Source organism: Musa acuminata, chromosome BXJ2-6, assembly GCF_036884655.1.
Source record: "Musa acuminata AAA Group cultivar baxijiao chromosome BXJ2-6, Cavendish_Baxijiao_AAA, whole genome shotgun sequence".
Classification (NCBI taxonomy): domain Eukaryota; kingdom Viridiplantae; phylum Streptophyta; class Magnoliopsida; order Zingiberales; family Musaceae; genus Musa; species Musa acuminata.
Genome location: NC_088343.1, coordinates 37,909,095 through 37,926,919, shown reverse-complemented (window position 1 = coordinate 37,926,919; position 17,825 = coordinate 37,909,095). Strand labels below are relative to the sequence as shown.

The 17,825-nt window shown below is 38.1% G+C and overlaps 3 protein-coding genes across 11 annotated transcripts; 2 read left to right on the top strand and 1 right to left on the bottom strand.

The window, feature by feature from the left end:
* Positions 1–37: 37 nt before the first annotated feature.
* On the top strand, positions 38–4,167 carry LOC103989142 (uncharacterized). Its single transcript, XM_009407913.3, has 5 exons — positions 38–974; positions 1,470–1,522; positions 2,820–2,986; positions 3,064–3,212; positions 3,321–4,167. The coding sequence occupies exons 1-5, from the start codon at positions 164–166 to the stop codon at positions 3,749–3,751; spliced, it is 1,611 nt and encodes a 536-aa protein (XP_009406188.2). The 5' UTR covers positions 38–163; the 3' UTR covers positions 3,752–4,167.
* A 1,004-nt stretch (positions 4,168–5,171) lies between these two features.
* LOC103989141 (protein NDL1-like) lies at positions 5,172–8,837 on the top strand. 3 transcript variants are annotated; one of them, XM_065113962.1, is made up of 12 exons: positions 5,172–5,330; positions 5,844–5,901; positions 6,491–6,590; positions 6,944–7,041; positions 7,156–7,244; positions 7,345–7,405; positions 7,480–7,566; positions 7,631–7,708; positions 7,794–7,850; positions 7,967–8,022; positions 8,115–8,247; positions 8,362–8,837. In XM_065113962.1, exons 1-12 carry the CDS (start codon positions 5,302–5,304, stop codon positions 8,581–8,583), a joined length of 1,068 nt encoding a protein of 355 aa, XP_064970034.1. In that variant the 5' UTR covers positions 5,172–5,301; the 3' UTR covers positions 8,584–8,837. The 3 variants fall into 3 exon arrangements, with proteins under 3 accessions (XP_064970034.1, XP_009406184.2, XP_009406186.2); XM_009407909.3 differs by having other exon boundaries at positions 5,174–5,330; positions 8,112–8,247; XM_009407911.3 differs by lacking the exon at positions 5,844–5,901 and having other exon boundaries at positions 5,174–5,330; positions 8,112–8,247.
* A 722-nt stretch (positions 8,838–9,559) lies between these two features.
* LOC135580828 (uncharacterized) lies at positions 9,560–17,392 on the bottom strand. Of its 7 annotated transcripts, none has more exons than XM_065113957.1 (9): positions 17,374–17,392; positions 17,085–17,284; positions 14,840–15,718; positions 12,495–12,683; positions 12,273–12,364; positions 11,757–11,816; positions 11,599–11,668; positions 10,386–10,589; positions 9,560–10,229 (listed from the first exon to the last, which is right to left on the bottom strand). In XM_065113957.1, the coding sequence occupies exons 3-9, from the start codon at positions 15,539–15,541 to the stop codon at positions 9,846–9,848; spliced, it is 1,701 nt and encodes a 566-aa protein (XP_064970029.1). In that variant the 5' UTR covers positions 15,542–15,718; positions 17,085–17,284; positions 17,374–17,392; the 3' UTR covers positions 9,560–9,845. The 7 variants fall into 7 exon arrangements, with proteins under 7 accessions (XP_064970029.1, XP_064970031.1, XP_064970027.1 ...); XM_065113959.1 differs by having other exon boundaries at positions 14,840–15,629; positions 17,215–17,284; XM_065113955.1 differs by lacking the exon at positions 17,374–17,392 and having other exon boundaries at positions 17,085–17,367.
* Between the last annotated feature and the right edge of the window lie 433 nt (positions 17,393–17,825).

Sequence of the window (17,825 nt, the reverse complement as noted above, 5' to 3'; positions counted from 1 at the left end):
GTGTTGGATCCTTAAACCTTTCGAACCGCATCAGAAACCCCCATCCGAACTCAAACTTTCCCCCCAAAACGATCGAGAAAATTAGGGTTAGGGTTTGCATTCTTCCCAGTCTCTTCCTGTTGCTTGCTCGATCTTTGTTAGTTCTCGAAATCCCCTGCGCCTGATGGATCCGATCATCCTCGAATCCCCTACGCGTGCCAAACCCCTCGTCTTCGGCCCTCTAGCTGGCCCCAACTTCCACTCCGTGTTGAAAGAATCCATCGATCGTTATCTCATCGAAGTCAAGAAGGAGTCCTGCGACTTCTCCGCCTTCCGCTCGATATTCTTCCGCCTGCTTCAGTCCAGCGTGGATCCCCCGATCGAGGTCATCTGGTTCTATTCTGCCCTGGGTTACCACGAAGCAATCCGGTCGAAACGGGATGTTCTTGATCGAGTTTTTGCGATAAGAGACCTTCTCCAGCTGCTTTCGGCCTGCTCCGCGTCGTGTAATGGCCCGAAGTCGGTGGCCTTGCTCGCACCCGTTGTTTCGGAGCTGTATCATTGTGTCAGAGAGGAAAAGAAGCTGTCTGGGAAGGTGGCTAAGAAGATGAGGAAGGAGATTGAGAGTCTGGCAGACGGCGTCGTCAGCTATATCAGCATTTGTAGTGGAAGGAGTTCTGATGGGCAAGAGCTTTGTAATAGCTATTTGCTGCCATGTTTTATCGATATTGTTCGAGTGTGGACGGTGCAACATATTGGGGAAGGTGATGATTTAAATGTTCTTTTTCCTTTAGTTAGTGATGAGATTCGTGCCTGCTTGGGGCAAGAAAGGTGTTGGATTGGTCATTTGGCTGGCATTGTGGTTGCGGAGGCATTCTTGCTAAATTTGAGCTTGAAGGTTCAAGTAGATGGTTCACCAAGGCCAGACTTACAGAAGGAGCTGAAAGTCTGGGCTGTCAGTTCAATATCTGTCTTTCGGAATTATATTTTCTTCGGTAACTGTTCCTTTCATCTGACTTTAAGTTCATGGACATGACCGGAGGTTTAACTATCCTTAGTGTTTTGAACTAAATTGTAAATTTTACGAGCAGAATAGATAGTTAAATATTTATAGTTGTAAGGCATGATATCGTTTTACTCTATTTGTGCCATTTCATTTTGAACATGGGGATTGGAAACATCTGTTATTGCAGTTCTTATCTTATCTCTGATTATAGTTTCTGCTTCTGTTAATTCCACTTGTGACTGCTGAAAGATTTAAGTGATTGGTACGTGAGTCACAACTAAATATTGGGACGATTAAGAAAATAAATATTGGGACAATTAAGAAAAGAAATCAATTGCACATGTGATTAACTCTTTTTCCTGATACATCTGGTTACTGCTCTACAGAGAGTAGCTTTTTTTATCTTTATTATATTACCAGACTTTATACAATTGCCTAGGTTTGTTATGTGATTCTTTTCTGACTTCTACATGTTCAAAAACAGATATATTACTGAGGCTGCTGCTGAACCCACCGATGCCAGTTATAACCATTTTGGTAAGTTAGCAAAACTAATGAACTCCATGTGCAATAATCAGCAACTTTTAATTGACTCAAACAGCTATCTACCAACAGTCTCCAAATCTGATAGTTCTGTCAAGTGCTTCACTAATGAGCCGTGTGAAATAATCTACAAGGTCTTAGAGATTACTTTTGGAAGAATTTAAGAGTTAGTGGTTAGTGAAGGTGCATGCTTGATTGCCCATGTGAACCATGTTAATCCAACAAACCTCTGTGACATCATTTACTTCCCTGATTGTGGATTAAGAACACTTCACTATAATAACTAGTTTCTGAAAATGTGTTCTGGCTTATGAAACTTTAACTAGCTTTGGAACTTGAATAAAAGCTGCTGCAACATTAGCATATTAGGCATTTTCTTACATATATTTATTTTACCCCTCCTAATATTGTAAATTTGTATAAAAGTTGTTTCTACTTTAACAATATTAGTATGTAGTAAAATGATTGAAAAAGAAGTAGATCGGTATTACAGGGAGCATTCCAATAGATGTAGGAGCAAGTAGGTTGGGTCAGGTTTTGTTCAAGTCATTGTCCACTTGAAAACAGTACTTTTATGAGGTGGAGTCTGGTCATGCATTTGAGAAATGTTTACTTAACTAGTTTGAGTTTGTTCAGGTCTAAGAGTTAGCTTTGCTCTGATTTAGTGGTTATATTTTTCTTTACATGAATTGCATGCATCTTTTGTGGCTAGGCTGCATTTTTGAGGAAACTGACCATTGAATCTACATACTAGGTTTGGTTGTAATGTTACCCAACTTGAGCCATCTTTAGAGGCATATAATTGCCACTAGTGGGACAATCCTGAGAACACATATCACCAGTTTCATATGTAAACAACTAAGGGCTTGGTTTTGTAGCTTTTTCCAATACCAAAAAAGGCTTTGGTCATGGTCACCAAAGAAACTTCTGTGAAGGCCTACTAGAAGTGTAACTTTGTGAAAAGCATAACTTTTTGCCTTTGAACTAGACTTCTTTCAACAGCCAATCTAACATTAGAGATTTTCAGTTTTACATTAATGGCCATGGCTAATTTTTTGAAAACTCAAAGATTTTATACTACTTATTACTTTGTGTAATCTACAAAGTTTGACTTAACAGTATAATTAGAATGGTTCTACATGTCATGGATGGACAGTACTTAGATTACAAATTTAATCTTATGTGGGATCTCATTATTTTCTTTTTAGAGTAGTTTCAACTTACTTTTCCATAAGTCTTTTTTTCCAATTCTAAAATGTGTTTTCTGATTTTATTTTGTTTTTTGGCACAGAACTCCATGGATGAAAGCTTGGTACGAAACATCCTTTATGACGCTGTGATTTTAGTTGATTATTCTTTCATAAATCCGGAGGTTGAAGGAGAACATTTTAATGATTCTACAATGAATATCATTATGAGAAGACTGATTGTTACTCATGAAGCCATACAAATTGTCAGGTCAGGATGCCACTTAATGAGATTAAAGATGCCTCTGTTGATAATAGCATTGGTGTTGAAATTTATTCTGGTAACAGGGATAAAAGAGACCACAACAGAGCTGTATCCTATACAAATGCATTTTCAACATCATGTGTTCCCAATACCTTGATTAAGTGGGCCACTTATCAAGTTGGCATGCAGAAACTCAACAGACCCAGTGCTCCCACACCTCAGTGTTTTCTGAGTTAGTATCTAGAAATTTTCATGTTCTTAGTTTATTTAATTGAATATTGATGGTTTCTTATTTATATACGAAAACATTTCTTGATCAGACAGCTTGTCTGACTTGCAGAGTGGCTTTTGGTTCTCGAAGAACAAGGGTTGAAAATTTTTGAAAACATTACAGAACTGCGAAGCAAGTTAAAATTTGAGGAAGCTAATGTCGTCTCTGACACTACAAAGTTTGATTCAGACAACAAGAAAACAGACGATGATCTTTTCTTTTTTGATAACAAAGGGGAGGGTGACAAGGATGCTGCAGAGGACATGGAAACGGTGGATGCTGCCTTTTTTTCAGCTGCTCATTCTATGAAATCGGACACAGATAAAGGAAGGAGGAAGAGAAAAGAAATGGGATATGATGGGGAGTCACAGGTGAAGTTTGTCAAGTATAAGATCCATGACAAATCAGTCAAAGATTACTTCAAGGTTTCTGGGGCAGATAGCTTGAGTAGTGGCAGTGAGGTGGAGAATCCACACTCTTCTGATGAGATGGAAGAATGAAATTCAATGATTGGCACTAATCTGGTCATTCAATAGAAGCATCATTCCAGTGAAAAAATGCTGTATTCCTTTGTCAAGGACTTAAGCCTTGCTCATACTTCTGAACCCACATTTTGCTGATTATTCCACATCTATGGTAGTACATCATGACTGATCAAAAGCAGGATTTTGCGCAGAGCAATCAATAATAGGCACAGCTTTTTTCTAAGGAGACTGAATTTTTGGGATTTCAATCACTTGCAAAAAAGGGTATGTAAACTTAAACGTTTTTCTATATAGTGGAGCTGACTTTCATGCAACTTTCAGATTTACATGTAGACAGCAGTAGTTTATGTTAACAGACTGTCAAGATAGATATATCATGTCATGAATTTGCTGTAGAATTTGATAGTAAAAGAAGTAAAATTCTAGGAGTATATGATGTGTGTATTGTCAATGGGTTACTTTGTTGTTTTGGATGTGTGTATTGTTTGCATGCCTTGAAATTAAATCATGCTTGATTTTGCTGTCACTGATTTTGCTCTTTTTGATTTCATGCTTACCAATTATTCTGTATTGGTATTGAGCAAGCAAGATCACTTCCAACCCAGGATGAAGTAATTCATGAAAATGGTGAATTAAACAATATAAATATCGGTTCTAGATATGATGAAATAATTCATCAAAAAAATTGAAAGGCTCTGTTATTCTCTTTACTAGAGCAGTCAAACAACTCCATCGATACCGGTACGACGGAGATATCTCCAACAGTTAATGTTCGCCTCTGCGGGATGGAGTTTGGTTCGCACCGGAAGGGGGCCACGTGGGACCGCCAGTCATCAAACCCAATCACCTCACGCGTGCCGCGACCTTCGCAGTGCGGGCCCCACCCACCGCTGCGGCCGTCCATCAGGCCCTCCGCGTGATCCAACGGCAAAACGTCACGGGATCGGAGAGACTCGTGGCTTCCCGTTCGCTGGCGAGTCAAGCTGAACACCGAGCATTCGAGATTCGCGCAACATGAATCGGACGGTCACGATGGATCTCTTCCGATGCCGTTGCGTGGGTTATTTGGTCGTTTCGCGTAGCCGGTTCGTGACTAGCAGTTAACGTCACCCTCACGGGGCCCGCAGACAACGGGAAAATACTGGCTGCCAGCCGTCAGGTATAGATTAGGGAGAGTGAGTCGGTGAGGTCATATGTGGCTTAAATTTCAAAAATATACCTCCAAATATACACAATTTACAAAAATAATTATCGCCTTTAATGATTATGAATGCTAAAATATACGAATAATTTATATCCCTTTAAATAATTTATAACATTCAGAAATTTAAAATATAGACTGTTTTTTAAAATATTTATAGGTTATAAAAATCCGGAAAAAAAAAGGGCGCTTGGTATATAAGAGATGAGGGTTCTCACCACGGGAGCTTCTGTGTCTGTTTGTGTGCATGTGAGAGAGAGAGAGAGAGAGAGAGAGAGGAGGAAAGGAGGGGAGCGTCGTCAGTGTCTCGGTCGGGAACCTCCTCCTCGTCCTATGGGTGAATCGAGCAGCTCGGTGTCGGTGGATGTGGAGAGGATATCTTTCGGTGGGAAGGTTGGGGGCCCTCTTGAATTGTTCGTCGACACTGCTTTCTGTCCGGCAATGACGTGATTAGTGGCTGGAATGTGGTTCTCGATATTTGCTTTTTTGACTGGTTGTTTTGTTTTCTTTTGCTGATTTTCCCGTGGATTTGGATATTGTATTGAGAAAAAAGATGAGATTTTTGATTATTTTGACGGCTCTTTTGCTTCTTTAATTTTTTTTTTTCCCCTTGAACAATGTACTTGTTTGGCTTCAACACCGGACAAAGTTCAATTCTTTTCTTGGTGTTCTGCTGTCTTGTTGGTTTCAATTCGGTTGACCATCTTTTGCCTCTCGTGGGATAAGATGTTTTCTGTCGGTATCAATTTTGGTGCTTTGGTTCTGTAGATAAACAGCTATACCGCACTAAATTCAGAGCAAGTGAAATTTTGATGTCATAGATAGCAAGAGCGGTGTTTATTTCTTTCTCTTTTAACTCGGTTCGTCGGAGATATGTTGTTTATCTTATGACGACGACTTTTCAAGGTTTTGGAGAATTGACACATGGTGCATCCATGTTTCTGGCGTATGCTTCATGCGAATGGTTTGTTTCCGTTGACCAATTCTTGTTAATACGGTAAATTCTTTTGGTTAACAGTTAGCAGAAACTTGATTCATATGCATGAGCTAGCATTTCTTAGAAATTTGTTAGAAAGGCTACCAAGACTAACTATTATTGGTGGAGAGCATGTCTCCACTTGCAAAAGCTATGTTCAGTGAAGCTCTGTTTTTAATTTGTAGAAAATTTTGAATCTAATGCTACGTTGCCTTCCTCTAGTCATTAGTTTTTTTGCTTCTTCCTATTTCTCAGAATCATTCCATTTTGCAAAAGACATAAGCAAGGTGTTTATTATAGTGTCTACAGTTGTTAGTCACTGGTTTTAATGAGCTTCCTTTATTCCAAATTTTCCTGATATGAAATTTGTTCTGTTGAGAAAGCCTATCTAACTTTGGAAACTGTTAATCTTTCTGCATTTGTATAACTAGATTGTCGCTCTTGTCCAAGTAGATTTGCAGCATGTGCCTTCTGATGGTTGTGCTACCTAATCTTCCTGCATCAGGTCCTATTAAACAGCATATCTGTTCATTTTATTGTTGCTTAACATTGATTTTCCTTTCATGTTGGTCAACAGGAACATCTTATCAAAACCAGTCATGGCACAGTATCCGTTTCTGTGTTTGGAGATCAGGACAAACCTGCACTTATCACTTACCCGGATGTTGCTTTGAATCGTAAGTGCAATATCAACAAAATGGCTTCTCTAAGTCAAAATCTCCAGGTTTTAACATGTTAGTCTTGAATGGTTTTAATCAGATTCTCTGACGTTAAATTGATCTGCTCATGGAAATTTTTAGCTCTCTGCTGCTTAATGCCTCCATTTTTTATCCTGTTTTTCTTGTGGATCTTATCTGCCCATAAATGATATCTTACTAGGTCCTGATTGTTCTATTACAAACTCTAGATCTGAAACTGGCAATACATGCTTATGTTGAGTTCTGAGTTTTTGGATCATTGGGTAATCCTACACATTACAAAACCAACAGTTTTTGGTGTGTCTAAATTCCTTTTCTATGATGTTGTTCAGATGTTTTGTGCTTCCAAGGATTATTTTTTTGCCCTGAAGCTGCTTCGCTACTTCTTCACAATTTCTGCATCTATCATATCTGTCCTCCAGGTCATGAGGTTGGTTGCTTGGTCACAGCCTTATTTGAAGTGACTATTATATCCTATTATTCTGTTCTATTGGTTGATCATTTTCTGATCATGGCACTGAGATGCCTACGTTTTTATACTCAGCTGGGAGCTGCTCCAATTTCTTCCCGTATTCCTATCCCTTCTGTTGATGATTTGGTGGATCAGATCGCTTATGTTCTTGACTATTTCAGGTAACAATCTGCAGATTGTTTGATTATATACCCCTGGAACTTATATATGTGATGCATTATGTTGAAGCATGAGTTATCTAACTCTATCCATGCTTTCTAGGTTAGGTTCAGTTATGTGCCTGGGGGTCTTGGCAGGGGCATACATTCTTACACTTTTTTCCGTATGTATCCTTAAAAGTGTTGCTTCTGAGCATTACTTTGTAGATTTTGACTGTCTTCCGCACATGCTTCGCAGATCAAATATAGGGAGCGTGTGTTAGGATTGGTGCTTGTATCTCCTCTGTGTAAAGCACCCTCATGGACGGAGTGGTTATATAGTAAGGTATCATCTGTACATATGTCATGATATTGAGTTTTGAAGCTGATGAAGAGAATTTGGTCATCAGATACTATGTAATTTGCTCTACTTCTATGGGATGTGTGACTTGATAAAGGAGTGCTTGCTTCATCGGTACTTCTGTAAGGTAGTTCTCATCTTCTCTGCCTTTATCTATTTGACTTAGCCTCAATCTCATGCTAGTGGTGATCTCATTCTGACCTTGTTGGTAGGAAGTCTGTGGCAATACCCAGATCCCTGAGTCAGAAATTGTCCAGGCCTGCAGAAGTGTGAGTATTCCTTTATTTAGTATCGGTTAAATCCGTAGGTAGAAATTATTATTACCAAATAGGAACTTTCAGTATGTGATCCTTTGCAAATATTGCTAATGATTTTGCATCTACAGCTGCTGGACGAGAGGCAGAGCATAAATGTGTGGCGTTATCTTCAATCGATTAACCGGTATTGTTCTATATCTTTCCTTTGATGAATGTTCTTTTTGTTTCTAACGACAGTAATCCATTTTAAGCTTAAATATTGTATGCAAGCAGCAGATACGACATCACTGAGGGATTACAGCAGCTGCAGTGTCGGACACTAATATTTGTTGGCGAGAACTCTCCGTTCCATTCTGATGCACTTCACATGATGTCGAAACTAGACAGCAGACATAGTGCCCTGGTTGAGGTATGATCCTGACATACTATTTCTTCATAGCTTTATAATGGATATGACTGCTGCGCTTGAAAAGGATTATGACTAGGTTAGTTTTCATATACGGATCAATGCTACTTAGTGCAGGTCCAAGCATGTGGTTCACTGGTGACCGAGGAGCAACCCCATGCCATGCTGATACCTTTAGAGTATTTCTTCATGGGTTTTGGCTTTTACAGACTCAACCAATTCACCGACAGTCCACGCGGTCCACTTAGTCCATCCTGCATCTCCCCAGAGCTGCTGTCACCCGAAAGCTTGGGCGTAAAGCTAAAGCCCATCAAGACCAGGGTGTCGGTTGAAGTTTGAGGGTGGCCGGTATGAGCAGTGGCCAGGTTGTGTTCATCTTATGTGGCATGTAAGATTGGATCTGGATACATTCTCTAGAATCTTAGATCAAATTCTTTGGTTGTAGATAGAAAAGTAGGATGAAGGCATCATGCTCTCACCTGTAAGTGTCCAATATTCATGATGAGCTAGCTAATAATAATGAGGCATGTAGAAGACTACTGGGTCTAACTGATGCTTCTGTTCCAAGGAAGGTTACAGAAAACATTTTCATGTGTTGTTGGAAGGTTGATGATGCTTGCTGCATTTCTTTAGCAAGCTTCTTTTTTGCTTTAGGATGACAACTTTATGCTTATTTTTATGGGGGTTTGGGAAAAGTTGTAGGCTGTCAATGTCAATGTAATCTTAGAGCCGTTCATATCAATATATGCAGTCTTATTTTTACAAACATGAACACTAATTGCCTGGATCTACTTGAGAAGATCAAGCAGATTAATCTAGGGTTTGCTCAAAGTGGCACCTTGGACATATAAATTGTCTGCTTAAGCTGTCATCTTCCAGTTCCAGCTCACATGAACGAGGTCGAATCTGCAACAGCAGGAATATTTTGATGCCTGTGTACAGTGCCTCGTATATATATAACTATTACCAAGTTGTTTGCTTATGAATAATTTATCGAAGTTGCGAGTACGATATGCAATGATCAGATAGTTCGATTAACGCAAAAAAATTCTTTATCATTCTAGTAAAGACAAACTTCTGCAGTTCTAAATAGTTTGCAGCAGATCAGATTTTATTAACCCAGAAGTGGCTGCCAAAACATGAGATCTACTGATTCGCATGTGTCTGTAAGCAAGCCATCAGTCTCTCATCCTAAAATAATACATTTGATTCTTGTGAACCAGAACATTTGTATTACAGTAAACAATAGATCAATGCATTATATGACAAAAAAAAAATCATTTTTAGGATTTGCATATTGCTCGTTCTAAAATGTAAAGAAGGAATACTATCAAATTATTTGACAATTTCCTCTTAATATATGGACTAATGAAATGCAATTTTGTCTGGCCCAATACCTACGGATCGGTATTTAACGGTCCACACATATGAACACACATGTAAGCAAGAGAAGCATCCTTCTTTGAAGAGACATTGATTCTTGCTTTCATCGAATTACAACTGCTTTGTATCACATTATAATTTCAACCTCAAAAAGTATATTGATCAAAACAGTTATAAACGGAGTGGAGACTTCTCTTCTGATGATGATGATAACCCTTTCATGGTATAAGAACGTAACCAGCTTCAGGGAGTGTGTCTGCAGCAGTTGGAAGCAGGCTATACCTTGAGATGGCTTCTCTGACCTTTGCATGAGTTTCCGCATCATGCTGGAACATAGAAACCAGTTGCTGGAGTTCCAACTTCCTCACTTGAACCTTTTCTTCAGTGATTGGATTTTGTAGTCCAAGGTATAGCAGTCCAAGTCCAATTAGAACGATTCCTACGAAGAAAAGAACTCCCGCAAACAAGCTGAAAGCATACGGTGAACTCGTAGCCCCTGGTATCCCGTCCACGTTGATCCCGAAAAGACCAGTTATTATCGAAAGAACAAGACCACAACCACCAAAAATGGTCAAATTATGGGTAATGCGGAGGCTTCTGTCCTGAATCAGATCAGATCCAAGAAGGTCAGAGAGTTTGGAAGTATGAACTGCATCTAAACCTATAAGATTGTTATGCTCATGCAACATTGTACAAACCAAACAAGAGAGGTGGGTGGAGATGAGCAAGATTACAACAAACACTGTCAAAAGGTGTACCTGCAGCCATGCACGTACAGTGTTCTGCATAACATCCTGAATTGTGAACAACCGTCCACGGACAGCTTCTTGCTCTTCCAACATCTCTCTTGTGCTCTTCTTGATTCCCTCTAACATAATTTTCGTGGCATTTCCCCTCAAATGATGCAGAAGCTCAAAAATTATCTCCTCTCTAGCATGCAATGACCATTTAACTCTAATAACCTGCCACCCAGACCAATTATCTACTAGCTTTAATTGAACTCTCAAAAGTTAATTTTTAGAAAATTTTCAAAATAAACTACAGCACCGCAACAACTATCATGATAAGTACTTTTATAGATCAAATACACTATTTGGAAAAGATTCCTAGAACTACTTGTGATTATAACAGATTTTTGAACTGGCACAAAGAATCAACTTCAATCATTCTTCTAGTAGACAAACAATGGGTCCCTGTTTTGCCTCAATAAACAGCAAGTTTGATTTAATCCTCCTATTTTATCCTATATCAATACTAAGTCATAACATGAAACCTCTACTTGAAATAAGTTTTCAGGACCATAAGTTCAAAAATTAATATGTTATCCAGCGATACAACCTCTAGGGCTTATACTATGCCATATATAGTAAAGTAATTTAAGACAGAAGAGTTTACTCTTTTGAGATCTTGAAACTCTCTATGTGATTTCTAGTACTTAAAAAGACTGCCCCAAGCCTATCTATAACCTAATAGGACTTAAGATAAGAAGCGAGAAAAGCAAGCTTCCACTCAGAAAAAAAAACAAGGATCATCCTCTCAAGGATTTCAAGCCTAGGTCATGCTTCATCAGAAATTAGAACTAACAGCATAAGAACATCATCTTTTAAATCCTTGGCCATTTCACTGGCATATGCAGATTCACAATCTATTTTACAGAAACAAAATTTTAGTTTCTCCAATGAAAGAAATATAATCCTCAAAGTAGAAACTAAATTGTCCTTTTTTGCACCAAGTCATTGGATTGGTCCACTCATCTAACATAATGTCTAAAGATAGACCACTTTTTATCACTTTCAAACGTTAGTAAGTTCAGCATCCATATTCAGAAATGTTTATGCAGACAACAGCTGTTAACAAGAGAGAGAGCAAGAAAGGAATTTATAAAGCAGACTTACAATGGCAGTTTGAGGTTTCATATGGTAAAAGCAAGGCAAAAAGCTCAAACCAATTGGAAAAGCATGGGCTTTATACCTGAGTTGCCAACCTTCTAATTTCTTGGTTCAGTATGATACTTAGCAGATTCAAATCTTCATGATTTCTCCTGGTAACAGGAAAAATACATGAATAACTGCCAAAATACTGTTGAATAAACCATGATTAAAAGACCAAGGATCCAGATGTATGACAACCTATTTACAAACTTCAACTCAATTTCATCTGCTGCTCCAAACACATATTTCCGAAATAATCTAAAGCACATAAAAAGACGTGTCACGATCTTTAGTTATCAAATAGCTCCAAAACTACAAAACAATAAATTGCAAAGAAGAGGAATACCATATGCTGAGTAGAAGTTTTAAAATTTAATAGCTCAATAAACAAATTAAACATCAAAAGTGACTAAAGGGTAAATCTGCAAATGTGTCTTTCTCAAGTGGCTTTAAGAATATTCTTGCCTACAAGCTTTAGACTCTACAATATCAATTCAACTGAACCCGTAGATCCACAAACAGCTGTAAATCTACTTATAATAACTGGAACCGCAGACAGATAAAAAAACATGACAAAGGAACAAGAACCAGCTAATGTTCCTAGCAAAGTATTCTGATCATGGACTATTTAATGGTTGAAGAACTTTAGTTGATCGATCCATGATGGGAAGGAGGAAGGGGGAGGATGGAAAATGGGAACATAATTTACAATACCTATCATCCCACCGCGAAAGGCGGCTAGCTAAATGTGCTATGACTTCATGAACTGACTTAGGTGCCATGCTTCCACCAGCCAGAAGCAGCTCCTGCATATCGTTGGACCATTATGCTTAACTATGACTCTATGACATGAGGTTTAGGTAAAAGATCTAAAACTATCCATGGCCCATTGAATCAAATAAAAAACAAACATGTCGTCCACAGAGAAAAACATACCTGAACTTCAGTTATGCCAAGCACATTAATATTTGATGCAGAGCCTTTGACATGTAGTGCAGTTACTAAATAGTTTTGTGCTTGCCAAGACCGGAGAACAATGGGTATGTCATCTTCTTCACGATATGGATCACCAACTGACTGACCCAAAAGCTCAAATAGTAGCCCACCGGCGACCCTAACTGGGATCTATATAGCTAGCACCATCAAAACATTAATATGAGAGAAAATGTTCAATCAAGTAAAACAATTCAGTATTTGATGATTATCTGGCTAAATACCAAACAATAGCAACTGCCATCACATAATAGCAGACATCATAATATTACTTCAAGATAAAACTTTGTGTACAACTGTGAACATAACGAAATAGGCAATCTCTAGTTAATATGCTCATTGAAGTCAAGAGAACTTGTAATATTTCATCTAGGTCTAGGAATATGATTACATCTTGGTGACATATCATTGTAATTGATACTTGATAATTCAATATTCCAAGTCTAGTTCATAAATTAACCTCTTTCCTGAACTTAAGTACAAATGCTATCAATTTGTCCAACGAAAATGAAGTTTATCAAGGAAACAAATCCATAGTCATTACAAAAGATAATACGAAAGTTTATGGAACTAGAATGCAACTCTTTTATGTACGATCATAGCATTAATCTAAGAGAAAAGCTCAATCAAGTAAAACAACTTAGTACATGATGATTGTCTGGCGAAGTACCATATGAAATCAATTGCCACCATAAAACAACAGATATCACGGTTATTAATTGAAGATACATCTTCATGTACAACCATGAAACATTTTATTCTATTCATATCAAACAAGCCAAAGTACAGAGCTGCATAAAATTTTACATAGGCATACAGAGGATATCACACAAAAGATCCACATTTCATTTCCATTTATCTTCTTATGATTTTCTCCATGATCACTTGGTTAACTTCATTTCAGTTGAACAAATTAATAAACTTCTACATTCAGGAACGTGGCTGACATATGAACTAGAGCTTGAAGATCAAAATATCAATTACAACTGTATCTATCACCAAGATATATTTATGTATGTAGATGTAATACCACAAGCCTTTTACCTTTAAAGAGCATATTGGCTAGGGAAGTATAATTTATCCACTTTGTTATGTTCATCTAATTTGTATATTGTAATAGATTAGATGGATGAGGTCAAGATGGTCACTGATTTGTAGTTTTAATCAGAATTTACTTTAAGAATGCAGAATGTAATATGAAGTTACCATAAGTGCACAAGACAATATGTTGTATAAATTAGAAATCGAGCTTAAGTTAAATATTATAATTTTCAAGAATAATTAGACTTGTATGTTTTAAGTTTTGAAGAACAAGCCATGATAGTTTGATCCCGTGATGAGGGATAAAAATTAATATCAATGCTTAGCATATGAAGGGCTAGAATTATGTTTATAATACTCTGTGTTGTTTTATTTTAGGTCCAATCTCATTGCACTCCTAGGAGTTAAGGACAACCAAGTCTTGCTGATTGTTGGAAATAAATCATACTGGTAGCTTAATCTTGTAAAAGAAGTACATGCTCACCCAAGCTCTATGATTCAATTTCCTGGGTTTTACTTTTGACATGAGACACAAATCCTGTCAATCATTTGTACTAGTCCAAGTCTCCAAGATACAACTTAGTGTAGAAGAAAAACAAGTTGTTCACAACCTAACCATTTGAAAATATTTGTATGGACATATTTACTCAATTCCTCCAGGTGTATCAAAGATTCCACATGACTGTATTTGTATCTAAGAGTCCCTATAGCCTCTTTGAGTGCCAAATACCAGAGCTGAACACTTATCCTTATCAATAAAAGTAATGAATGATCTCGTGTACACTAATATCCTAAGAAAGCCCCATATAGATGGGAGAAAGTGCATTTGACAAATTTAATATAACTTCCCTTTTAATATTTAGAGACACAATCAATACGAAGAATCAAAATTTGTGGTCAATTAGCTGTTGCCTGCTAGTCTATAGACACTTCTTTACAAAATGATCAGATTTTATATATCCATCTCTGCCATCACTAACATCAGTGTGCCTGCTAGGAGTTACAAAAAATGAACAATGCAGCTATAATCATTTAACCTGACAAATTTGCTTATAGGACAACAAAAAGACATTTTATTCTTCAAGGAATTAAGGATACCTCCCTGGAGATGTTATAAATGAGAATGTCTATGCATTGTATAGTGCACAAGCAAGCTACTTATGAGAAGTGTGAAAATATATATTTAAATAGAAAACAGAGGTACTATTTTGTGTGAGCAAGCAGCTAAGGCATTGGGTAACAATCACCTCATACAAAAGATGCTTCATTTTTTCGCTAATAAGACGGCTTTCATCTCTCAAAGCAATACTGATAGCTGGATGCAACCATTGAGCGTTACTTAGCCATGCATCAACAAAGTGATGGCCAGCAGTTACATGGCACCACCATGTTGATCCTGCTGGACATTCCCAGTATGGAGCTGCAACATCAGCAACGGTAAAATCATCCTCATCATCAGTAACATATATTTGGTGTGAAGCCCAGCTGGCATCAGCTTGGACCATCTGGACTAGTTCTGAAATTCTTGCCCATCCAATAGGAACCCAGTGACCACCTTGTGATCTTCTGAGGTACTTGGTTTTATCTTTTGAGTCATCAGATTGAGGGACTTCATCAACATCTAAGGTGGCATCAGTATGGTTCGGGCTGATTGGAGAGATGGATTCAGCATCATCCATGTATTGGACAGAAATAGTATCTGATTCTAATTTGTTTACTTGCTTCCTTGAATTTAGATTATTCTTTTTCCATGTAACATGAGTCCTTAAAGTGGATTTATCAGAACTTGCTGATTTGTGACTCCGAACAAACTCAAAAGCACATATAAGCCCTTCTGTCCATAGGTCACCCCATGGAGTGCCATCCTTGCTTGCATGGACCTTATTCACTTCTTGCTTCTTAATCTTACTGCCTTTGCCAGCTGAATTGTGGTCATCCATGTTGCTCATTTTTGGTTGTAAAAAGGAACTCACAAATTTCTACAATTGAACTTCACTGGATCTTGCACATGATTATCTCCAAGATACGTCTATTTGTCTGTGCAAAGAATATTGTATGATCAAACCAGGATAACAGTTCATGGATACTCTATAAATGTGTATACAAATTCAGAAGAGGAAAACAACCTGCATCATATATGGATAAAATTCAATATCACAGCTCGCAAATCATATAGAACCCCTAATTAAGCTGAAGTTTGGTAAAAGAATCACCACAATAACTTGGCCCATAATTGGATTAATATTTAAAAAACTACTTAAGCAACTCCAACCCAAGAATATAGAAAAAGCCACTCTCGCTCCTGTGGGGGCTAGAGCAGATCAATCTACATTTGAACCCCTTATGCTAAATTGTTATTTTGAGGCAATAATACCAATGTCATAATGAAGCAATAATACGTTTGCCCCAAGACCCATCTCCAAAAATTCTCATAATGACAGTCCCATGCACTTGCAGTTACAAACTAAAAGATATGGTCAGATTAACAATAAGCAATTGCAGTTGAAATTTTAAAATACATATAGAAACATAAGAAAAAATATATAATTCAGAGTGTGAATCAAATCAGGAAGTGCCTATAGGCGTCCTGTAAAATCATAAGAGAAACACGTTTCTCCAAACAGATGTTTCTACATCTAGGGAAAATTCTTCAATGATGTCCCAAGGTCGACAAACTAAAATTGTGATATTCCAACCTTTGTACTGTTGAAAAACTGCTTGATAATAGAAGCTGGTTCTATATTATTTCACTTTATATTGCACAATGAACGGGTGGAAACATCCTATTTGCTTTTACACCATTTTATATAAGAATAGATAAGTGAAGAATATCTCTAACGGGCATCAAAACATAAAGGAAATATTCTCAGGTGCTTCAAGACATTTCTAACTGCAACCCCTTGGTATCTTTATCATCCAAATTGAAGATCAAGCAACAGATGATTTATATAGAGACAATCTCTCCTTTACATTCTAGTCTATACCCACTATAGGAAAGATGTGCATTATCTCATTTCCATGGTGGATGGTTCTCCCTTGGAGAGATATTTGGGCTTGAAAAGAGGCCTCCTAAATCGGTTTTGTACCCTCCTAGTGGTCAAGGATGACTTTCTGAGGCCTTGTGAGCCGTGTTTCAACGCCTGTCCATTTCTCAGAACAGGGTAAATAACAACAACGACGTCAATAACAACAAGAGAATGGATGATCGAGACAACAGTTAGCTTTAAATATGAACTCTTGCTCAAATCTGGCTCTCTCCTTTGTGTTTTATTGTTTCTTTGATCTACACGCATATCTGCAGGAACAAAGAATCCACCGAACTTTATTGTGTCAAAATTATTAACTAAATAATAACATCTTTAATTCGAAACTCTTGATACCAATAAAGAAAAACAAACACGCCCGATATTACATTCCAGGAACCGGAGGATGGGAAAACTTAGATTAGATAGAAGGACACCTAAAAAAGAACTCATCTGCAAGTGAACGTACCAGCAAATCTCAGCTCAATAGCATAAATCGCGGAATCTACCGAATCAGTTCGAAATTTACCGCAACATCATGATACCAAAGAAAATTCAAGAGCATATATATACAAGTCGCTCAACCAAAACATCCACACCTCTCTCCCTGAAGTCCAACCGAGTGAGGACGCATAACAGCATCGTTACACGGGAAGAAGAAAATAAGCCCTAAAAGCAAGGGAGAAACGATCAAGAAAAGAAACCAAACGACATCGAGTTTTAGGGGCGTTTCAGGGCAGGGTAGCAGGAGAACTGACATCTGCAACCGAGTCCGGGCTTTCGAGCGAACGTGCCGCAATCTGTTCCTACATTAGCTACGTGGCATGTAACGGGCGGCTAGCTCCGTGGAACATGCACGAAGTGTCCCAGGGAATCAAGGGCACCAACGTCTTGCCGCCGTCCACGGTTTTCCACGGTGTATATGATCTGTTAATATGGCGATCCAACCGAAGATGATGGACCGGTTCTTTTAAACTTGGATCCGGCCCAATTAGCTCAGGCCGCAAAATTAGACTTGGTTTATATCCGGACCGGCCCGGTCTTATCAGATGCGAATCAGGCCGAGCGGGTCTGTCTGCTCATGTACACAGTGTGCGACATAGATCATAGATATCTAACCCAGTGGATACCTGTTGTCTCTTCTGATACCCGAAAGACCTCACAGGATGGGGACACTGCACCATTAATGGAATTTACAGGTTTGGAGTTT